The 25,108-nt window shown below is 41.3% G+C and overlaps 1 protein-coding gene across 4 annotated transcripts in view; it reads right to left on the reverse strand.

The window, feature by feature from the left end:
* DYNC1I1 (dynein cytoplasmic 1 intermediate chain 1) overlaps positions 1 to 25,108 on the reverse strand; it is a 246,102-nt gene that overhangs the window by 87,653 nt on the left and 133,341 nt on the right. For all 4 annotated transcript variants that reach the window (XM_028156766.2, XM_028156777.2, XM_028156775.2 and 1 more), the window contains 3 exons: positions 23,343 to 23,505; positions 21,241 to 21,340; positions 13,273 to 13,398 (listed from right to left, as the gene is read on the reverse strand). In XM_028156766.2, the coding sequence (XP_028012567.1) occupies positions 13,273 to 13,398; positions 21,241 to 21,340; positions 23,343 to 23,505 (389 nt within the window). The remainder of the gene's footprint in view (positions 1 to 13,272; positions 13,399 to 21,240; positions 21,341 to 23,342; positions 23,506 to 25,108) is intronic.

The raw sequence follows: 25,108 nt of genomic DNA on the forward strand, positions 1-25,108 counted from the left end.
ATAGAGGGGAAATTTCAGTTCCAAAATTTAGCAAGTCTTCACAATTTTACTAAGTGCATTGAAGGACATGGCATGAAACACAGAGAGAACATGGTCAGAAGTCTGGCTGTTGAGGGGTAGGGGATGATGGGCAGAGCACAGGTAGGTCTTTGCTTTCCCTGAGCATCTTCCCCCAAATTGAAGTCTTTTAAACAATTTTCATGGCAGTAGGGTTGACACAATGTTATTATGCCTTTGATGAAATGATGTGCAAGGAAGCCAGGTTGGGGACAAAGGTGGCGAGACACACGAGGAAGGTGGTGGGGGAGGACAGGCGGTATTGTATTTGTGTGCTCATGCTCACCCAGCTGCCCTGCTCCCAGACTCGGTCCCTTTGCATTCCAACCTGACTTTGCGTCTGTTCATAATGAGCAGCCCTCTAGGATGGGATGTCCTCTAGGATGGGATGAAAGTTCCCTGGGAAACTCTCCAGCACTGGCCAGAGGTGGGTGGTTTGCCCTGGGACCGGCAGCATGAGCGGTGTTCAAGCAAGACTCATGGTGACTTGGCAGGGAAGACGGACCATTCAAAAGAATTCAGAGTTTGAATAAGTTGGTCCAGAGAACCACAAAACTTTCTCCGAACTCTGAGATTCTACAATTCTACATATTAATAGTCTCATGAAGAAAGTATTACGTCATATATGAGAAACAAGCACACACAAAACAAAGCAAACAAGCAAATCTCCCTTCATTCTCCATACGGTAGAACATGGTTAAACTATCTTAAAATAGGAGTTTGATCTAAGCCTGGGGTTTACATTTCCATTTACTTAAGAAATGATGAAAAGAAAAAAACAAAAATATAATATTCTCTGATTACAAATATTAAATGGGTATGGATTCCGAATTATGGGTCAGTAGTTCAGATGGGCTAATACAATCTCTCTGTTGCTAAAACAAAATTAAATTAATTTTATAATGGAAATCTCCAGGAGTCCAAAGAAATTCTGTGCATTTCTATCTACCCCATATTTTTCTTTGTGTGTGTGTGTCTGTGTGTATGTGTTGTGTGTGCACTTTGCTGTTAAAGGAGCACATTTGCTTTGATTGTGGAACTCTTTCCAGACATTAAAAGCCACTGTTTCTAGTTTTTATGCTTAGAAAATGCTCAAAATGCTCCATCTTTCGGGGGGGGGGGGGGGACTGAATATTGTGCCACCTCTGAGAGTCAAGCCCTTTGAGCCCATCAACTATAGTTGGAAACCTTCTGATTCTATTTTTGTAGAATCTCTGTCCCCTGTTTTCTGAAAGGCTCAGAACCCTTAGATGAATATTCTTCTAGTGGCAATTTTAACATAGCTGCATGCTTTTATTTGTGCCGCAGGTAGCACACACGGTAAAATACATCATTAAATCAATGCTGTTCCCATACAGAAGCTCTTTTCCAGGAGTTGTTTGCCGGCTGCCCCGCTGTGGGATCCGAGGGGGGGATACATTTGATTTTAGGCATAAAAAAAGGAGGTGGGGGAGGCAAGCTTTTAGTGATGGAGCCTTTCTGGGGCCTGGGGTCACTCATACATCTCGAGCCACAGACCACAGTGTGCGACATCGCTGTTCACACAGAGCCCCACCAAGGTTAAAAACCACATATAAGACAAACAAATTTACTAAAATGTGGACAAAGAGCAGAATAAGCCAAAGGGAAAACTTGTGCGTAAGCTGCTTATCTGCTCTTCTTGGGAAGGTGAGGGGATCCTGGCAACACTATGTGGGCTTTGCGGACATTTTGGCCTCTCTCTGCATCGTGCTCCGGAGCTATTTCTTCCATTTTTTTTTTCATGCTGTCTCTGTAACACAACCTCTTTACATAGTTTATCTCAGGAAATGACAATTGGCTGTCGAATCCCATACAAATTGATTGGATCTGACAGCTTAAAGGAATAAATCTTCTGCAGGGAAGAAAGTTTTTACTTATACTCTTGTATTTTCAATCTTTTTTTTTTTTTACCCCTTTCTTGCTTAATTTTATTATTTCAATTAGATCATTTAAAAATCAACACATCACATACCAACCTCCCCTAAGAGCAATCATAAGATTTGATGATTTTTCTGATACACGGGCTAGGGTTTCAAATTTGCATTATTTTATCTACTGAATTAACTATGAGTTCTAAACCAAGCTAATGCCGCCATGTGTTTTTAAACATCTCTAATCTAAACCATCTGGAGAGGCACGGTTTTGCAAAGGCATCCCTTTCAGGACACTCTGTGGATTTTGTCACTGCTTGAGGTTTTGGCAAACCATCAACATTACTATAATTCTCTTTCATGAAATATAGCTTTTGACTAGGATTTTAGAGTCTTGGGTGTGTGTGTGCATTTATATGAGTGTGGGTACTTGTGTATAATTTTTGCTCCTGTCCCTTTCTCTTTTCAGAAGACCATATTTATAATAAATTTATTTTAAAGAAGTCAAGGTTTGTGTTGCATATAAAAATAAATTTAATTTTAACTACTGAACATAATGCAATAAAAAAACACTGTGAAATAACACACGTTATTGTATGTAGAGGCTGGAAATACTTTTTAAACAAATCAAAAGGAATCAGCTTTAGAGAACCACTACAAGAGAAAGTGTAGTTTTTTTTTTTTTAAATGATTACGGCAACAATGATTTATAGCAGGTAAGATACATACTCAGTACATTTATGAGAATACAAATAAATATTGACTAAATCTTTCACTTATGCAATGTCTCATTTAGTTCTTTATCTACCAAATAAACATACAATTTAAAAATTATAATCAAATCTAAGCACGATAAAAGCAAAGTGTACACTACTTGTTATAACAAAAGTTAAAAACTTCCCCAGAAGTAAGGATGATGATTCTACTTGCAAAAACTCTATCTGCTAATAATGTTTTCAAATAATTTCAAAAATCAATCACAAAAATGGAAAGAATAGATTTTTGCTGAGAGCCACTGTCTGAGATGAATTAAAATAATAATGTGACTATTGGGGAATATTAATGTCTCTGTATTTATTAATAACACAATATGTTCAAACACCCCTTCATTCAACAGTATTAGGCAAATTATACACACACACACACACACACACACACACACACACACACACACACCAAAAGGTTTTGGTCAAATTTGTAAGGAGGAATAATAAGGTTTATTTATTTTTTTCAGAAGCAAATGGCCTGAAGTCCAGAAGTGGGTCTGCGCTTAGAATATAATGGTGCCAAAGCAATACAGAGGCAGCCCCTCACAGGTGGTGGCAGCCTAGGACACTCTTGGTGGGTGCTAACGGCCTGGGCACACCACAGCCCACCCCTTGCTATTCCCTGATTCCTTCCCTGACATGGGATCCTCTATGCCCACATCTCTGAGGATAGAGTTGCCCTTCTAAAACTTTCCACTTAGACCACCGGTATATTTAAAAACCTGCTTCTGCCCATATTAAAATGTTGTAGGATAAAGGAAAAGTACAATCTGATATTGCAGAGAATGGAAGCCCCACTTAGAGGGCCTGGATCCTATGTCTTTAGGAAGGGCCACTCCTAGCAAAGATGCTAATCTGGTCTTAGATGAAAGGAGAACATTTGTCAGCCCCATCTTCCTTTCTCTTGCTCCAGGGTCCACAGAGTGAGTTCAGCATGCTGAATGACCAGCAAGTCTATATAGGCTTCATTCAGTGCAGTCTTATTAGCCATGTATAAACCAGAAGGCTCTTATACGAGGCCTCTGCCCAAGGCAATCGGTGAGTAATTAAGCCTTGGAAGCTAATGCATATGTACCTAGCACAGGGTGGAAGCAGAGTAGCAGGGATGATACATAAGCCATGCTCACTAGTACAACATCACCAGGGACTAAGATGTTGAGATCATTTTGTCCTTGTTGGTTAGATGCTCTCCTCCAGGTCCTCCCAGGGCTCCCCTGCTGCCCGGGCACCCTGGCCGCTCCCCCCCTTTACAATCAGCAACTAAAGGTGTAATTCCTGACACATTGGGAGCCTTCATCCATGCTATTGGGTCAGGGCCATATAGATTGTTACATCTTTTGAATTTCATTTTGGCATCTATATGTATAAAAGCCTAAGCAACCGACGACCAGTCGACCAAATGCCCGGTCGCTATGACGTGCACTGACCACCAGGAAGCAGATGCTCAATGCAGGAGCTGCCCCCTAGTGGTCAGTGTGCTCCCACAGCCAACCTCCTGCGGTCCCTCTCTCTTTTCCCTCTTTCCACCCCCTCCCCCGCCCCCGCTTCTGCACCCCTCATCAGGATTGGGCGAGACAGCCCTGATCACCAGGCTGAGGAACCCCACCCATGTATGAATTCGAGCACTGGGCCTCTAGTATTAAATAATAAGTGTAGCTGACATTCATTGGTTACTTACTCTATTCCTGATACTAAAAGCTTCGCCCTAGCTGGTTTGGCTCAGTAGATAGAGTGTCGGCCTGCGGACCCAAGTTCGATTCTGGTCAAGAGCACATACCTTGGTTGCAGGCTCCTCCCCAGCTTGAGCCCTGGTCAGGGCTCGTGCAGGAGGCAACCAATCTATGTGACACATCGATGTTTCTCTCTGTCTTTCCCTCTCTCTTCCACTCTCCCTAAAAATCAATGGAAAAATATCGTCGGGTGAGGATTAACAAAATAAATAAGTAAAAGCTTCATATGTATTTATTTATTTTACTTTCACGTATGACTTGATCAAGGTCACAGAACTTCCTAGTGGTGGGATCCAAATTATAATCCCAGGCTGTATGACCATATTGCCCACCCATAACCCCAATGTGCTTAACTGCCTCCCAGCACACAGTAAATTTATCGCCATCATTTAGTTATGAATGAAATGTTTAAATGATTGGAATGAGAGAACTTTAGAAGCTTCAGGTTCTGTGTTCACTTGACATTTGTATATAAAAAGCATACGTAGGAATTTGACTAATGTGAGAAGGGCTGGCCAGGTGATAGGAATTAGGGCATGGTGGGGACTGGGAAAAACTGAAGAGTTCTTATGGAGAGAGTTCTCTTCTCAGCTCCAGCCAATTGCTATTCTGAGGACCTGGCCATGGTGGGTCCCCCATAAATATCTGTTGAATGAATGAGTGAATGAATGATTCTAAGCTAGGTGAAACTTCTTTAGGAGTATATTCAAGCAAGAAAAAAATGTATGTCAAGGTTTAAGCTTCCTCCTAAGGGACTTCCATGCAATAATAGTGAAACAATCAAATGTAAAGAGAATAATTCATCTTCTCAAAGCATGTTCACCTATTATATGCACGGAGTTATATTCCACTAAAATGTGTATGCTGAGGCCCTGAACCCCAATCCAATGGTATTTGGAGATTGGGCTCTCATGATGGTATTAGACCCAGAAAAGCTTGCTGTCTACTTCTGCCACTTGAGAAAATAGCTAGAAAGCAGTTGTCTCCAAGACAGGAAAATGGCTGGCACCTTGAACTTGGACTTATCAGTTCCAGAACTGTGGGAAAATTATTCTGTGGTTTAAGCGACCCAGTCTATGATATTTTGTTACGGCAGTCTGAGCAGACTAACACACTAATATTATCTCTTTTATCCTCACAATAATCCTAAGAAGCAACTAGAACTCTATCACCATTCAGCACAGACCCCTGAGAACACGCGTTTGCCTTAGAGCATGATGAGTGGCGGGTGGCAGGGTGGTGAGGACCAGGGAAGTGACAGGCCAGAAAACTTCTCATATTGCCATCTGGCTCTCACTGCTCAGCATCAATAATTCCTGGGGCAATTCGTTGGTAAAGCACAACGAGAGAAAGCCCAGTTCAGGTAGTTTTAGCCCAGGGCATGGGAAGGGAAGGGCATTTAGGGAACTGAATAAAACTTCAACGTTGGGGTCTCACATCGCCAATATATGTGCACATTAATGGAGCAGAAAAATGCTCAGTCTTAGATAGTTTTTGCAATACTATTAAGCTTTTTGCAACATGACATGGCAAGACAAAGAAAACAATTTGTTCAAAGGTGTATTCTCATGGCATCCCTCACAACTGGCTTCCTCAGTCACTTGTAAAGTACAGGGTCTACTACTTGCCTATTTTCAGATAAGGAATCATTTATGATACAGTCTGTTTACTCTAATCCTGCTGATAATTCTAATTTTCCTAGATAAACCCCAGTGATCAATACTGCTTCTTCTTCTGTTGCTCTTTGGAGAAAATTCCAGAAAGATGGCAGATAAAGAATGAAAGCTGGCAAGGCAGTTTCTCTGCTTCCAGCTTCCTGGGCCAAACACAGAAAAAGAAGTTCCTGCTGTTTGATTTAATAAGAATCAGTGTCTTGCTCATGCCTTGGTCGTTGGACCAGTCAGGCTCAATTGGCATAAAAGAAGCGTTTCCGAATGTCTGCATTTCATTTCAGCACATAGGTTAAAGCTCCCGCGTGCCTTTTCCTAACGGCACAAATAGCACTGCCGAGCCCCTGTTCCTCTCGGCGGATCCATATAATTTGCATCTTTTATGTCCAAGCTTAATTTTACCTTTAGGTCGTCTGCATTCTTTAATTTTCCTTAATTGTATACTTGGAGATGTGTATCACAATCTACATGACAATGGTTGAGGTTTCCCCTTCTGGGTTTCTCACTCCTGCGGTAGATACATTTGAAAACCATTTGGGTCTTGCTTGTATTAGTCAGAATGTTCTTGTCCATGGACTTTGTTTCCAATTACTGAGCACCTATTGTGTCTTTCCTTTTGTCATCCCAGGGACACATGTTGAACATGTAGCCCTAGTTGTCAAAGAACATTCTAGTCATTCATCCCCTTCTCTTTTTTTGACTTCTACTGAGTAACCACTCCTTGCCACATCCAAGAAAAAAGGTTAGAAAATTCTTATTCTGTTTTTATTTTTTTTTTTATCAGCCAGGCCATAAAAAAATGACCTTCCCTTTAATTAAAATAATAATAATAAAAATCCTTAAGTTACATTCTAACACTGCTCAGGACATAATATACATTGGAAAATGCATTTAAATTCATTTATATCTTTGTTTCTGTAGCTGTTTTGTTGATTTGGATTATGGACCACAATCTGGGCTGGGGGAAGGACAAAATTGATGGGAGGAAAAATCAAGTTTATTGAAATAAACTTCATGATTCCCCCAGAGACAGGAGCAACAAAGGTCACAACTCCCCAAGGTCACTCGGCAGTGTGGTCAGTGAGGAGTGGAGCTGCAAGGCCTGACTTTCTGTCCCTTCTCCTGACCACCATCACTTCCCTCCTGCGTCACCGTCACTCCTCATGGGGGTGGGGGGCGGGGGAGTGGAGGGCTCTCTTCAAGGTCAGCGGGAACCTCACGAAGAACCAAACTCTGGGTGGCTAAAGCTGTGAGGTGCAACCTCCTCTCTAACCTTTACAAACTCTTGATGAGACGTGGAGCCACACACAGGGAGAAGGTCAACCGAGGACTGTAAACAGGGGCACAATGAGCTTAGTTAATATCACCCCACTTCACATTCTGCTTTCTCCCGAAAGAGGGAGGGTTTCAGGTCATGTTCAGTTTCAGGTCAATGTCAGATAATCCTTAAAAAGGGAATGCTAAGAACAAAGAAACCAGACCAGGAAAAAATAAAAGTAAAAATAAAAACCTCTGACCAAGCCAAGCCTCTAAATATAACTTTTCCACTTACCTCAATGCAGATAATTCTAAGATATATATTTCTGATTCTATTCATTCTGTTTAAAAGAGAAAGACCACACCAGGGTGAGCGAGGCAGGGTGGTCAGGATGCATAATCTAATGACAGTGTGTGGAAGCCACTACAGAAGACGGCAGGAGAGCTGCCAGAGCGTGCGGCCAGGCCCGTGGCTGATTTCTACGCAGAGTCCACACTAAATTTTCCAAGCATGGACAGCTCTCACTGAAATGAAAATAGAAAATGCAGGACCAGAGCCCACACTAAATATTCAGTTTAGTAAAAGACACGAGAACTGCCCGTGGAAGTGGAAGGTGTTTGGCTTTGCTCTTCTCAACAAAGAAATGGGCCTTCGTACTGCAATCTTTTCATGGTTAGGCAAAAAGCCTGTCACTCTTTGCGAAAGAACATTGAACTGATGTCTGTTTCTTGTGCATTTGCTTTCTAGTCCTCAAGTGATACTTTTTTGAGCCTAAAGAGTTGTTTGCAATTATACAGTTGGTTTTTTTGTTATTGTTAATCCTCACCCAAGGATATTTTTCCATTGATTTTTAGAGATAGTGGGAGGGAGGAGGAGAGACACATAGAGAAAAACATCAATGGGAGAGAGAAATATTGATTGGTCACAGGAATCGAGCCTGCAACCAAGATATGTGCTCTTGATTGAGAATCAAACCCAAGACCCTTCAGTCCATGGGTGGATGCTCTGTTCAGTGAGCAAAGCTGGCCAATTATAAACTTTTGAAAAATATGAAGAATGCACAGAGATCAAGAAATGGATAGCTAATGTGATTATTCAAAAACTAGAGGCCTGGTGCACGAATTCAAGCACAGGTGGGGTCTGGCCAGCCAGCCCCAATGGGGGGCAATCGGGGGCTGGGCCAACCAGGGGGAGGGGCCGCAGGAGGTTGGCTGGTGAGTACTGCCCCTTATTGGGTTGGGGGTGCCGATCAGGGTCCTGATCAGGCCAGTTGGCTGCCGCAGTGCACGTCATAGTGAGCGGTCTTTCTGGTTGTTCCAGTCGTTCTGTTGTTCCGGTCGCTTGGCTTTTATATATATAGATGATAAAAGTAGTCCTAGCCAGTTTGGCTCAGTGAATAGAGCGTCGGCCTATGGACCCAAGGTCCCAGGTTCGATTCTGGTCAAAGGCATGTACCTCAGTTGCAGGCTCCTCCTTGGCTCGGGCCCTGGTTGGGGCTCGTGCAGGAGGCAACCAATGGATGTGTTTCTCTCACATTGATATTTCTCTCTCTGTCTTTCCCCCTCTCTTCCATTCTCCATAAAAATCAATGGAAAAATATCCTCAGGTGAGGATTTAAAAAATGATAAAAGGTCCTGAATGGTTTAGCTCAGTGGATAGAGCGTCGGCCTGCTGAATGAAAGGTCCCAGGTTCGATTCTGGTCAAGGGCATGTACCTTGGTTGTGGGCACATCCCCAGTAGGGAGTGTGCAGGAGGCAGCTGAATTGATGTTTCTAACTCTCTATCTCTCTCCCTCTCCCTTCCTCTCTGTAAAAAATCAATAAAATATATTTAATAAAAAAAATGATGAAAGTGCAATCACCGCCAGACACCTGTTGCTTCTCCCTGTTCATAGGCTGCTTCCCTACTAAGTGAACTGTCTACATGAAATTATTGCCATATCACAGGACAATGTGGAAGCACAAGCCACCTGATGTCAGTAAGCCAATGTCGAAAGGAGCCCAGGTGTTGTATGTACTAGTAAGCTTTAGCAAACATCAGAAAGGATACCGAAGAAAACTCATAGGTCAGTGAGGGGTTAGGTTTTCCTCATACGTATTTTAATTCTGTGGACTCTCCAAGGTCCCCTTTAGGTTTGGGAGAAGTTGTTACCATTCATCAGTTAATAAGAAATGCACCTTGTAACTGAGACGGGCTTGGCAATCAAGGTCTCCAATTTGCTGATTTTATTTCTAGACTGGCAGCTTTAATTTTTTAAGATGTTTATATATACTCATTAAAATTGTTTTCTTTTAAAAAGCCCCCACTACTGGCAGCCCTACTGGCTGGCTCACCGTCATGTCCCTCCCCAGCCCAGACACAGCCAAAGGGGTCCTGAGTGGCCCACGTGCCCCTTTGAGCCTTTCCTACCCAGGAGTCTTGAAGGACAGGAAGGAGAGTGCCCTGATGTCCCAGCTAAGCTCTGCTGCCTGGCTATTCTAGGCCCAGGGTGTAGTTGATGCTTTGCTCCAGGCCAGTGATGCCAGGCTGCTGGGCTACCAAGGACCGAGCCAATCCAGCAGTTGCCCGTACATGACGTGAGACCTCTACCAGTGGTTGCTGGTCAACCTCTTGAGATCTACTTTCTCTTTGCAGTAGCCACCTTTGGGACCATGTCTAACCAACACCTTATAAGTGGCAGGCTGCCGGAGACACACTTTGAAGGAACTGCACAGCCTTTGCTATCAAGGTCCATGCTGCCCCATCGGTGAGTGTAGGCCTGGTTCTACTGCTCACTAGCTGGGAGCCCCTACAGTGCAAAGTCTCTCAACTGGGAAAGAAGAAGAATCTTTTCTGGTTGTAAGAATCAATGAGATCACGAAGGGAGAAGTGCTGGCAACATGTAAAATACAGACAAATGTAGTTATACTCATTTAGTTATTACAGATCAGTGCATGGTCACCAAACTGCCCTTATTATTCCCCTTATTATTTTTTCCCTCCATCTAACTTCCATCCACTAATTTATCTATAACTTTCCTGACTGCTTAAGTTATACCTAGTTTGGTCTCCCATCAGCTCAGGCATACTCAGTATTATTGCACTTTGTTTTCTTCTGATAACCATTGATATTTACTGGCTTTTATCTTAACTTCATGAGTATTAATGATAGCTAGGTATGTCACTATTCCAAAAGAAATTATACTCGCCAACTCTCCAGTGCCCATTGTCCCTATGTCATATTGAATGTGGTCTTGGAAAAACAGCTCTGGGTCTTCTGACCATCCACCCCCAGAGCAGATCCCAGCAATGAATGAGCTATAGGAAATGTAAGAGTGTATGTGTGTGGAGGGGCGAGTGAGACAAGGTGGGAAGGAACAGGGGAGTTGGTTAGGAAATTTCTCAAATAGGATCCAGTAGGAGATCATCATCAGAGTAATAAAGGCAAGAATTGCCACTCTAGTTTGGGCCAAAGAGCAGCAGGGAATTGTGGGGCAAGAACTCCCTCTTAAATAAAGAAGCCAACCACTTTTGTAACCTTGTCATCCCCTTTCTTCTTCTCTCCGCTACATGCCATTGGTTTCCAACTCTAACTGCATATTCAAACCACCAGGGGTCCCTAGAAGGGCTTCTGAATTACTTAGGTTGTATACACTTCCTCCCTTAGAGGGACCAAAACTCTTTCCCTTTGCACTTTCCCAAAGCTGGTGATACATTCTGCCCCCTGCAGTTAGACCAGTTTAAGATAATTTAATCACAGAAGCAAGGTACTATAGTGGTATTCAGCAATTTAGATTTTCATAAGATTTTCTAAACGTATTTTTCATGAGTAATAAGGGTCGTTTATGTGACTACTTATCATTCATGTCTGAAGTAGCACAATCATGATTTTCAGTATTTTTAAACATGTGTTAGGTTGAGTAGCTTTTATTTGGTACCTAGATTCTCAGAGTCCTCATGGTCTCTTGCACATGTCACTTGATCAACCCAAAGTTTAAAAGTATTAGAATTCTCACTTTTCTTCTATTAAGAATACTAAGTAGAGTTGAGAGCCCCATCTGCTTCTGGTCACCAGATGAAATGAACATAGTAGTAGGAATTTGGGGGACACAGATATTTTTAGTCAGCATATATTGTTAGGATATTCAGAGTACTTCTGAGTTTGTTTTATTTTGAAATCAAAAGTGTATTTTCTTCTAAAATACATACATTTGATCATTTAATGGAAAAACTAAAAATAAAATTAAATGCACGTTGATGAGAACTTTAGTAAATAATTCCAAAGATACCACAAGAGGAAAGAGAAGATGCTCTTTTCAATCAATACTGGTATTACAATTGTGCAATAAAACAGGTAATTTTAAAATTCCAGTTAATTCCGAAGACCTTTGAAAACGGTTCTTAACTCAGCATTATTATGCTCCTACTGGCCTGTTTACTATGCAATGTTGTGAATGTTAACCATATTATCAAATTGTTTTTGTCACAGGCTACCAATAATCAGTTAATATAAATTTTGATAAACAGCATGTATATCAACTAAAACAATATATTATTACTTCTTTTTTAATATTCAAGATATGCTTTATATAATATCAAAATAATTTAAATGGCACTGTTTTTTAAAAAATGTGATTCTGCTTAACCCATAAGCCTTTTAGTATTTTCTTGGTAATTCAACAAACTTCTTAAAATTGAGCAAAATTAAGATTTTGTGCTTCTATGTTTACCAAAAGAGCATATCACACTGACAAATTTGATAATCTTATAAAAGAAACAAAGAAAGGAAAAACTGTTCTTATTTCAAAGGTTCAAAAAAAAAAAAAAGGCTATTTACTATGCAGACCTAGAATTCTTGTTGTTTTAAGATAGCAAATTAGAAAAACATGGCCTGGGTCAGAGGCTACTCAATCAGGTTGGGCTGGGCCTTTCATTCCAGCAGCTCTTATTCCCCAAATTATATCTGATAATATTCTAAAGTCTAAACATATTTCAGTTCAAAAAGATACTCAGCTCTGAGATAGAAAATGGCACTAAACTTCCAAATATCAACAGGTTTACCCACCCCCTTCAACTGACGTATTTGTATTTAGATTAAACTGCCACTCAGTACGTCTGAATTGTAATATTTGAGGAATTGAAACTTTGAGCTGGAACGTTTGTTTTGCATTTTCCTGTGCATAATCACAGGATAGGAGCATTAATAAAGGGGTTGGTGCCTGGGCCACTACAGAGGCCTATTATTTAGGCAGAGTCATGGCAACGGAGCAAAGCTGGATGTTCACAAGTGTAGTGTAATTTCAGCCTGTATTGTGTTGAATGGACGAGAAGACAAATGTATCAGCAGACATAAGGAGTAAACTACCCAAAACTATGTGGAATGATCTCTGCACTTGCAAACTGGAAACAGCATCTATATTTCTCAATAAGTCAGGAAAGATTCATGATGGGTATTCCCTTAAACCGGCTACAAAAATATTATCTGCAAGCAAGATGGCGCCCCTCAACTTAAAATTGGCAAAACCCCATTGAACTGCATTTCAGAGAGAGGAGGGAGCTTGAAATGGTAGTGCTCTGCGGATGTCCATGTGGGTGGGCAAGCATATGCTGCTGCTGAGCAGAGGAAGTGGTACACCAGGATTTCTTCATAAGTGTGAGGTCTTTATAAACTCATCTCTATGGGGGCGGTTTTAAATAGAAAGAAAATGACACACAGTCCCCAACCAGGCTTCCTAACTGTTTGGAGAGGGTTGCCACTTTCCCCAAACATTAGGTTACTGTGGGGAAATTTTCCAAAACTGTCAACAATTCCATTTTTAAACTCAGTTCTTCCTCTCCACATAAGACAGATGCAAGGCAGCAGGAACTATATTTGGTCTAGTAGGAGATGTAAGTTATTTTTACTGTGCTGACTCCTACCTGACAGTGGAAGACGTACTCTGGTGTGGTTTTCTTGAACTTCATGTTCCAAACCAAGGCCACTCCATCTGGTTCATGGGGAGCATCTTCATTGTTGTTGTAGGAAGCGACCATCAGCTCGGGGTACTGAGGGGAAGAGGTCACAAGAATGAATTAGGCCAAGATGACAACACAAAGAAAACTTTCTTAATTTCTACAGACACATGCTATACTACATACTTTAAATGTCACTTTCATTTTAAGCTGTGGCATACTTAAAACCTAGTGCAATCTGGTTTCTGCCGCCAACATTCCACATGTGCTTGTCATAGTCGCCAATAACTACCAAACTGCACACATTGCTGGACCTTTCTGTATTAGCTGGCATGTGGGCTAATCCCTCCTTTCTCCTGTGTTGGCTTCCATTACATATTTCTCTCCTGATTTTCTTCCTGCCCACTCTTCTTAGTTCCTACAGGTTCTCCATCTGTTATCTATGTTCCAAGGAAGCATTTATGCCCTATTTTTCTTTTGTCTCTGTATACACATTTTCCCTGGGCGACCTCATCTACTCCAATGGTTTTAACAAGCATTAATATGCTGACAGTGTTCAAATCTATACCTTTAGGCTTGATTTCTCTCCTAGCTTCAGACCCTTATATCTGACTGCCTGCTGGGGATTTCTCAGGGCTGCCCACAGACACATCAGATGCAACCCATAGACAAATGAGCTCGTTGCCTTCCATAAAACCTACTGCTCTTTCAATGTTGCCTCTTTTGGTGCCTTTCACTAACATTTGCCTAGTTGCCCAGCCTGGACACTCCACATTCATTTTTACTGCTTCCTCTTTCTCAACCCTATGTACTATTTCACTGCTTCCTCAATACCTTTCAAAAGCATGTTTTCTTCCCATCCTTAAGGTGAGAGCCTCCTAAACTAATTTCTTATCTGAATGAAGGCAACAGCTTCCTAAATGGCTCCCTGCTTCCAGACTCCCCAGGCCCTATCCTCACCTACTTTGTCAATGTGACTTTACAACAGACATCTGCTAAGGCACTCCTCTGTTTAAAATACTATAATGGCTCATTACTTTTAAGATAAAATGCAGGTCATATAGGATCCTCCTGTCATTTTCTAACTCCTCTGCTTAATCTCTTACAATTCTCTCTCCTTTTGCCCTCCCCACACTCCATGACCCAGCCTTGGGGAAACAGGTATGGCCTCTGTACTTATGAGTCTGCTACTCTCATTGGAATGCCTCTTCTGTGTGGTAGACATCATTAACTCACTCTTTAAGACTCAATGCAGGCATCTAGTCCTCTAGACAATCCCAACTAACCATGTACCACCTCCCCTTGCCTCTCATTGTCCCCTTGAGCATTATGTGTGTGTGTCCCCCATTAATGCACTTGTCAAATTGTATTATGGTTTCCCCCCACCTCTGTCTCTTACAAGGTTGTAAGCACTCTGAGTGCAGAGACTAGTTTTTATTGACTTCTGAGTCTAGGGCCTAGCAACTCCTACCACATGCTAAACTTGTGCCAAAACCTATTGAATTACAGATGCTTTTTAAAAATTTTAATAACTGTGCTCAGTGGAAAGACTTTATATTTAATCCCTTGTTATAAAATAATTCCAACAATTAAAAGCATAAGTGTAGGAAACACAACCAGTAAAACCATTAGGACTCCACAGTGAATAGAAATACCTTCTCACACTATGATATCTCTGTGCTGTGTGTTAATAAACAAACTGAGGGGTGGATCTTGTGGGAGGTACAACATTTCATGAAAAGGCCACTCCTACCTGGGGCAGCCACATTAAAAATTATATCATTACATATGCAATTATATTAGGATTATAACAGATCCTATCACCCTTTGCTCAGAGATCATTTAATTTCTCCCCTATATTTCACTATGTGGTGTATATATTTAAAAGTAGATTATCCTTATAAATTTGAACATCAACATGTTTCTATCTACAATAATTAAACCTAAGTCTTCCCTGTGGCTTTATTCATTCTTTAAGATCCCTCAATTTAAGAAAACTACACGGAGCGACAACTTGCTGGTTGATGCAGAGGAAGTACAAGCCTACAATACATGTATGCAGCCATCATTGGACGTAATCACTCTTTATCAGAAAACACTCCTCAGTGGCTAAATCAAAGGCCCATTCAAAGACACTAACATCTAGATAAACACAGAAGTCTCCAGACTGTCCAGCTGAAGTTTAAGTATGTCGCATGTAAAAAGGCAACTCTATAAACATCAACACCACCACTACTATCAGAGTGGTCAATGAGCAGCCAGATGTGTCTTGAATAATATCCCACAGCTTCACATCTGGGTTTCATCGTCGGCTCCCACTTGTAGCTTTTCTTTTTTCCATTAAAAATATTTTAAATTATTTGGGTTTAAAACCCCTTTAGAAAACAGGGGGAGCTTTAGTAAAATACCAGTGAAATGTCTTTGGTGTAATTTCTATAATTGGGATCATAAGTCCTAAAGATACTACTTTAACTCTTATTGCATGTGAAATTTTATGAATTCAAAAATCTCCTCTAGCATGCCTTTTTCTGTTATTTCTTTGAACATGACTAGTCAAATTTGTTATTCTCCAATAAAAAGTAAATTTCTGAACAATTATTTAAACCTTAAATGTTAAAAGTATGAGTTTAAAGAGAATGTGAACAAGTATGAAGTTTGTGATCATTAATGAGGCTGGATTATCTAATATTTAACCTAGGAAAATTATTACCTGGAAATGACCAGATCTGCTCTCAAGCTGTTTGCTGTTATAGAGAAATAAAGTCTAACTTTTATTAGAGAGAAAGGAAACAACATGTTTTAAGTGCCCATTATGTGCCAGACACGGAGCTGGGTGATTAACTCATTTGGTCCTTGCAATCTAAACTAGCAATGGTTTTCCTATTTCTACAGATGTAGAAGCTGAGAGTCCCTGGGTGAGTAACTTGTTCCCAGTTATGATGCTAATAGGTGAAGATGTGAGAACCCTATTTAAAGTCTGTTTGGCTTCTAGTGAACTGTAGCCTGTGTCAAGTGCCTCCTATGCATTTGTAAGGCACTGTGCCAGCTAAAATGTGGGAGAAGAATGTAACAACAACAGGCTTTGCTCTACAGGAACTTTCCGCTAAGTAGAGGGAAGTGAGACACATGCATGTATAACTATAATCTATATACATAAAAGCCTAATATGCAAATTGTCCCCCACAGGAGTTCTACCAGGAGACAGATGGCTCGCTATGATGTGTGCTGACCACCAGGGGGCAGTGCAGAATGAAGGAAGGCCTTAGCTGGCAGGCGGAAGACCATGATAGGCCCTGACTGCCGGCCAGGCCTATGGACCCTACCCGTGCAAGAATTTCATGCACCAGGCCTCTAGTACAAACATAAAAGCAGAACATGATATGTGCTAAGATAGGAACATAAACAAGTACAAAGGATAAAATAACCACTTTAGTTGGGGTGTTGCAGGGAGAAAAATTGAAAAGGATTTCTAAAAAGTAATGAGAGTTGGGTTTTGTCAAATGGGTAGGTTATCAGGAGAAAAGGGAGAGGACAGAATGTACAAGGGTACCAATATGGGTACAGGATATTTCTCTTGGGTGTCAGCTGGCTCAGTGATGCTCCCATGTCTGGAGGTTACCTCAGTAAACAGCTGTCTAACTTCCCAGGGACAATCCATTCATTGCAGGGCTGACATCCAATGGGCCAATCACATTCTCTTAGCTGGCCATTGTAAATTTTGAACAGAGACACAAAACCTGTGGGCTGGCAAGTGAGTTAGGTTATGATAGCATTTTATTGTTAAGGTTCCCCCAAGCTGCCCATATCTCTACTCTTCCTGACTCCCAGTTATTTATCTTTTCCATGGATCACATAAGTACCCGAGTGGCTCTCCAATAAATTCCCTTTTGCTTAAGCTAGCCAAAAGTGAAGAAGAATAGGTTCAGGAGACCTCAGAAGGTAGCATTTGGCAGTGAGCCAAGATACATGAAGAGGTAAGGCAGAAGAAAGGTTGGAAATATTTCAGGGCATTCTCATAGAAGTTACTGAGTATAGGCTAATCATTTTAGATTTTACTCTGGGGGTGGTAGGAATCATATGTTGCAACTATTTATACTTGTGCTACTAATACTCTCCCCACTGTCACATTTATTGAGTACTCTAAATTATGTACTGGACATTTTAAAAAATTGTAAGTGCTTTAAATACATTAACTCATTCAATAGTCACAATAAGCATGCAAGCTAAGTATTATTACCATCATTTTATGAATGAGGAATCTTAAGCCAAGAGAAGTCAGGCAACATGCCCAAGGTGATATTGAGAGCATATAAGTAATCTTTACAAGTGTTAATCTTGAAAGAATACTTATAATGACTCAACAATGTAGAAACTTGGGGTAGGAAGACCAGTTAGGATGCTATTTCCAAAACAAGCAAGAAGTAGAGGGCACAGCATGAAGTAGGTGTCAAATCCATATGTTAGCAGAATTGAATTGGTGTCAGTGGGAGTTTTCTTGCTATTGTAAATTTGATTTGGCAACTAAAAAACTGTCCAAAATTACTCGAGTTTGTATCATGATGACTGAAAGATTGGAGAATGCAATTTACATGTGAGAGGAATACAATATCGTGGGAGTAAGACCATGAGTCTGGTTTTGTACCAGTCTGTCACATGCTATGTGTATAGTATTATTGACCTTCTCTACTACACAATATCCAATGAATGACAAAGTTGATGTAATTCTCCAAGTGCTCACATTTCTTCCAGGAAATTATGTGTGGTGGATATTTTGCAAATATTGCAAACTTAAAGTGTTCTTGTTTAAGAATCTTGGGAGATCAAAACAAAGCTATACAGAAACCTCATACAGTAGATCCTCGAATAACATTGTTTTGCTGTTATAACATTGATGAGATGCCTTAGGAATTGAACTCTTGTTTATACCAATTAGCCCCTGGTGAAACTGGTTTCATTCTATGTCATTTTGTTTAAAGGCACAGAACCTACTTATGATGTTAAGTGAGGACTTACTGTAGTGTCTTCTTTTTTTCTCCCCTTTTTCCATTCTGTTCCACTCAGGTAATCATCCTAGCGCATGTATCCCTACTAGGGTGTAAGGGTGTGCTTCTGTCCTTCTTTGTTAATATCACTGGATTGCATCTAGATCTATTCAGGAAGTCTCTTCATCCCATACACATATAAACATAGGTCTTTGAACCCCACAGAAGTGTTATCATGTAGGAGCTGAGGGTTCTAAACCTTTTTCTCGTGCTCCGTATAAAGTACATTTTTCAGAATTGCAAACCTCTTCCTCATTGTGTAGGTGAACAGCTTACACAAAAATGAGGGAAAATAAACATGGTTTCTCTATGGTAGAGTTCCTGCCCTTTACAGGTTCACTTCCTGAAACAAAAAGCATCACACAGAATCCTGCATGGAAGCAAATCCATCCATGAGCAAGAAGGAGCTGGCCCTGCCACTCCTCTGGGAGTACTGTCAGCCGACCCAGGGACAAGTACACGTTGCCTTTGAGGAATGTGTCAGATAAGGTTCCTGTGTAATTTCCAGACTCTGAACAAGTGAACAAGCCGAGCTAAGTGTTTCCTTAGGCTTGGATCTGATTTCTGTGCACACACCCGAGTGCACTCACAGACCACCCACACAGCAGCGGGATGCGGCCGGGCAATCCCTGCTTGTATTAGTCTCTGCTCCATCATGACATGCCTGCTCTGCTGTTTGGATGTAAAAGGAGACTCAAGAGGAGAGAACACTCACCCACTCGGTGGCTGATGACAGTCCGGTTGTGGGGGATTACTCTCCCCTTCAGTTCTCCAGCATGATTAAATGGAGCTCTTCACACCATCTGTTTAACTGCTCTGCCTAGAACACCCTCTTCTCCCCTCCATTTGTCTGAAATCCCAGTCTTCTGAGAAGCCTTGTCTGACCAGAAACAGATACCAAACTCCACTGCACTCTGAAAGCACTTGCTACCTGCCCCGTATCATTTAGCACTTATAACCTCTCTTGGTGCCAGATTTATTGCCATTTGTGGGAGGCAGTGGTGAAGAGCATATGCCCTAATGTACTGAAAAGCTTGGGTTCAAATCCCTGCTCTATCACAGCCTAGCTGAATGACTTAGCAAATACTTAGTTTCTCTGAGCTTCGATGTCCTCAGCTATAAAATGGAACGAGCAATAGTGGCCACCTCATGTGAAGTTATGAGGGTGAAATAGGATCATGCCATCCGAGCAGTTGGCACAGTGCTTAGCATGTAAGAAACACAAACTAAAAGCTATCAATGATTATTCTTCCTATTAAAAGCACAGACTACAAGGAAGCAGAAAGGGTGCTGGACATAAATGGTCAGGACTCAGCATTCCTAGTCTCCTCACTGCTATTATGTCATTGTCTTTGCAGGAAGGAGCACAGCATGGTCATCGAAAGCATGGGCTCAGGGCTCAGACCATCTGGGTTCAAATTTTGCCTGGAACACAACCAGGCTGTGCCCACATAACTTCACTGCTCAGCACTGGATAAACTGTCAACTAGTTGAGTTGGCCATTCAGCAAACAGGCTTTTGGTTAATTTGTCTTCTTCCACTCTGAATGCCACACTAATGAATTTAGATTTTTTTCTTATTGATAATAGGGATTTTTAATCTAGGGGTAGAGTGATCATATTAGAACTTTAGAAAGATAACAGTTGAACCTTGAACAACATGATTTGAACTACAATGGTCCACTTATATGCCGAATTTTTTCAATAAATATGTATTCTCCCCTCCATATCCCTGGCTTTTTAATCCACGGCTGGGAATCCATGGATGTGGAGGGCTGACATTGTTCTACACTGTTCTATAGAAGGGACTTGAGCATCCATAGATTTTGGTATCTGTGGAGGGAAGGTGAGAGTTGGTCCTGAAACCAATCACCCACAGATACCAGGGGACAATTGGAAAGTTATATGCAGATTTTTTTACTGTGTGTGTGTGTGTGTGTGTGTGTGTGTGTGTGTGTGTGTGTGTGATATCCCTAATCCCTGCATTGTTCAAATTATATTTGACTTGATGTTCAGAAGATAGGTGGACAAGCATAGATACAGAAGGTCAGCAATACTACAGTTGTAAGGTGAGAGGTGAGGAATATATGAGTAGAGAAATAGACGATTTTGGTGACTGATGGGGTCTGGAAGATAAAGGAGAAGTTGCTAATGTTAATGATGAAAGTTCTGCTTTGGCCCTTGGGTATGGTTTTAACATAGACAGAATGTAGTTTCAAAAAAAGATTTGTAATATGTGGAAATAATGACTTAATGATATGTTTGAGATTCTTTGGTGCACCTGAGTGCATCTGTCTGGTGTGTGAAGTGGAATTGAGGAGGGATATTAGGTGGGAGATAGAAGCAGGCTGCCCTCGTGGTGGTTGGATCCATAGCGGTGGAAGAAATCTCCCACGGAGACCATGTCAGGAAGAACAGTGAGGGCATGGCCATGAGGACCACAAGGGTGGAGGAGGAAAAGACGCCTTAGAAAAGTCTGAGAACCAGAGGAGAATAGTGTGTGGAACTCTGTGGAAGGATATTGTTTTTAGAAGAATGGGAAAGCCAACTAAACTGGAATGCCAGGGCCAAGGAAGGCTTAACAATAACCACAGGATTTGACAAATAGGAAACCACTGGCAACCTTAATGAGAGCAGCTTCAGAGACAGAATGGCCGGGTCCCTGTCGGGTACCTGGCACATAGTAAGTACTCAATATATATGGATAACAGAGTGCAAAGTTGAAACTGAAACCTCAGGAAAATAAGAAAGACACCCAACAGGCATAGAAAAAATTGTAGGTAAAGGAGCATATCCAAAGTAGTGGAGCAAACCCCTCTTTTTTTTTTTTTTTTTTAATGCAAATGCTATGAGAACACAAGCTCAGTTTGTCCCATCCCAGCAATAATTCTTACCTGGAGAGACCAGTCCATACAGGTGACTACTCGGTGCTTGGACCAATGCTCATCATAGAACTGACGATTGAAAGAAAGGTTGGCTCCAGCCTGGACATCCCTGGGAGGATTTAAATATCAAAGATAAATATGATGCTTCAGAATGGGGCTTTATCTCTTTTGCTAATGCTTAAATAATGACATGGAAAAGCATGGTACACAATACTCCCTGAAGCCAAAGCATCCATTTGTATAACAAGCTCTGTTCACAAATTAACTATCGAGGGTCCCCTTTATGAAAAGCTCTCTCTAACCTGGCCCAGAAAAGGTTTCCACATGTTGTCCCAAGCCTGGTATGAAATGTCAAATTTGTTTCAGGTTCTCATCTTGACCAGTGCTAAAGGCGTCTCCTTCTCTCAGTAAGTTCTATCCTAAAGCAGAGTTTACTAGAAATGTCCCTGTTGTCAAGGGAGCACACACACTTGGAGAGTCTTCGAGATCAGTGCTCCCTTATCTGGCCTTAGACCAGACGCGAAGTGCATGTTTCTCTTTACCAGTAATTTCTGATTAGCTGCAATGGCTGCCTCCCTGCTCAATAGCAAGTGGCAAGTTCCACCATGAACAGATATGCTGGAGAGTGGGGGGTGCACCAAGTGTATGAGATGCTACACATAGACTAAAACAGCATCGGGGTCTGGGATAATTACACTCGGGCCAGTGTTTCCTTGGCTGATACTCAGCTGGCCACCAAACCTCCTCTGAAGAGTACTTCCCTGGTCGTGCATTTGCTCCATCGACTGAGTGTTTAAATTGAGTCATGCTTATTCTCTGCCAGCAGCTTTTGGATGTGCATAAGAAACTGCCTACATTTCTTGGGCTTTGGTTCAAGAATTTCTCCACACTCACCTTTTTTTCCTGCTCATTTGCTTCATTCTGTTGGCTTGCATCCTGCATCACTTGTACTGGGTGACCTGGTTTCAGATTATTTACTTAGGCTCTAATCAGCTGCCTTATTCTGAGTTTTTTTGTGTGTGCTTTTTTCTCCTGTTAACCCTTCTGCATCTCCACCCTTGCAAACTCAGGCAAGAGGTATATGCACCCAAGTAACTGTCAGGATGCCAGAATAACAGGGGGCCAGACACCCAGAAGGAAATAGCACCTAGAAAAATAAACTGAGCCACAGAGTGGGCTTTTATAAAGAAAACAAACATCTCACAACATGTATATTCAAAACATTATTGTCTCTTTAACTGTTTAGGACATTTCAGAACCCCCTTTTGAAACTGTGTTTGGAGCCTCTGCTGTATTCCTTCGAGTGTCTTCAATGATGATAGGTTGTCCTTTGAGAATGTTATTTGAATTTTAGAAATAGTAAAAAACTCAGGTCTGATGAAAAAGACAGGAGTTCTCACCTTTTCATATTGTTCTTGGCGTAAAGAAATTGGCGACTAAAAACCAGCTATTTCTACTTCATACGAAGTTCATAAAGTGCCTCTTTATTATTCCCACGATGATGGTTAGCAGCCACTGCCTTTTACAATGTATAGGTTGCAGTCACAGAGAAAGTCATTTGGGGCCATTTGCTTTTATTGATTACTTTTTTTGTTTGTTTTATCTGTAAATATATCCCTGCATATGTGTTTCTTAAAAGGCATAGACACAGAATTTTATGGTGTCTAAAGAGGAAAACATTTCTAGTTTCTGTTCACTGTCTCCCACATAAGTTAAGGTCTATCAGTGTTTACTTTCTTCAGTTTCCTGTTTGCTTAGACATAAAAAAATAGATCTACTGGATATAACATAAATCTCCTTCTGCGGCTTATAAGGGTGCTTTTTCAGAGGACGAGGTACATATGACTCTGCCAGTCTCTATCACCTGGCCCGTTCCCCAGATATCAAGTTCAAAAGCATTTTACGGAAGCACATGATAATTACAGGGAAACTCTAAGCCAGAAGGTATAACCAAAGCCCTTAGTCAAAGTTGTTTAGCAAGATCAACCCTGGAATTTCATCCTCCTCTTTTTTGTTAGATTCGGGATTTGCAACGGTGACACACACATGAATTTAGAATCAACAGATAACTTATTACTGTATTTTTTTTTTAATGCACACAAGAAACTAACCCATCTTTTTCCTCTAACTCTCGACCACTATAGTCAAAGAAGATGTCTGAGTCTTCGGCCAGCGCTCTTTCAATGACCCGGATGGTCCGATCAAAAAAGATGAGAAATTCCTCTGAATGAAGGATCTGCTGTTTCTCTTCTTCTGTCAGCTCCCTTGGAGGGGCTTTTTATGTAAAAGAGATCATTAGGAAAAAAAAAAAAAAGGACAATTAAAACATCTCAAGAGGAATCCAACTCTAGAAAGAGTCTGCTTATCAAAGGAATAATAAGACACAGCGAGATAAGCCCTTGTAAATAGCCTGTCTAAATTACTCCCACATTCACACAGAACGTTTTTTGCAGATGTCTTCACTGCCAATTTTACAAAAAGATCTCATATCTGGCCTGCTTACTGTTTGGAAGAGCTGAAAAATATTACCAATGAAAATAGATTGGTGGGTTCTAAGCAATCAGTTTTGAATAATGTTATTGTCTTTAGAACTAAACTGAAAAAAAAAAAGCTGAAATAATGAATATTAGAGAAACTTAAAACTATGTATATTAGAGACTACTGTAAAGCTGCACATATTAAATAATTAAGAACTACCAATGCTATGATCCATATAGCATCTGTCCTCTTTCTCTGGGTTAATTCATTTTATTTTAGATGGTGAGCTGATAAGGCTGACTGATTGCTATATACATTCCACTCAAAACCTGACATGTCCTTCCAAACCCACTTTCACCCCAAATATCTTCTGTTTGTACACAAACACATGGAACAAATAAATGCTTCTGTAAGACACCTCACAATCGCTTATATGCCTCACTTTTCTAGCATGGTTAAGCTTATCACGAATCCTGAAAATGCAAAAAATGAGGCAAAGAAGATGAAAAAACCAGCAATGTGTCACGGTATCTGAAAGAAAGTTCTCTTCAGAGTCACAATTAAGTTACATAAACTGTTTCTTCAGTAGCAGGGTTTACATAAACCGATGAAGGATTAGGAACTCTCCCAGACTGAGAAACCCTCAAGGGCAGAAGCTGTCAGCTGAGCCTTTGTGGTTCTTCAGGAACCCCATTCAACTCCGGGCTGGGAGCCTTCAGTCCACGTTTGATGGATGCCTCTTTCCATGGCACCAGAAGTGCCTGACGTTTAAGCTACGGAAGGGGGCAGTGCATTACAATTACAGGTGGGTCCCTGGTGGAATCACTCAGCCACTGGCTTTTCCAAACACTTCTACCACCATCCCCGTATAACCAGGACCAATGCCCATATGGCCACATGGTCAGAGGACTCTTTCAGGTGCAGACCTGGAGCATAGTGTTTTATGTAAACATTACTTGCTTCTATTCATGCTATCTCAAAGCCACTGTTCTGAGAAATGGGAACTGTCCAAAGCTCTTCTGCAGAGCCATGGAGTGGATCGCAAACTTTCCAGGTTCATAATGCCTCTCCCCTTCCCACCGCCCCTTTCCTGCCCCAGACCACAATGCAGGAGGTCCGGAGAGATGGACCCCAAAATCTGTCCTCGTACGAGAAACTAGCATGACCCTGGTGTAGTTGGTTCGCACCTTGAAAAACGCTCTCCAGGTAACATTATAACAAAAAAATGATAAATCCACTCCAGCAGAAGATCTCCAAAAACAGCCCATCCCATAGTTTTTAAATATAGTTAGAAACATTTCTTTGCTGCTGAAGTCTCCAGAACCCGAAAGATGCCAGTGTCTGCTGGGACTCTCCAAGAACGCCCATTAACTTCTGCTGAGCAGAACTGCCCAGATAC

Source organism: Eptesicus fuscus, chromosome 14, assembly GCF_027574615.1.
Source record: "Eptesicus fuscus isolate TK198812 chromosome 14, DD_ASM_mEF_20220401, whole genome shotgun sequence".
In the NCBI taxonomy this organism is placed as follows: Eukaryota; Metazoa; Chordata; class Mammalia; order Chiroptera; family Vespertilionidae; genus Eptesicus; species Eptesicus fuscus.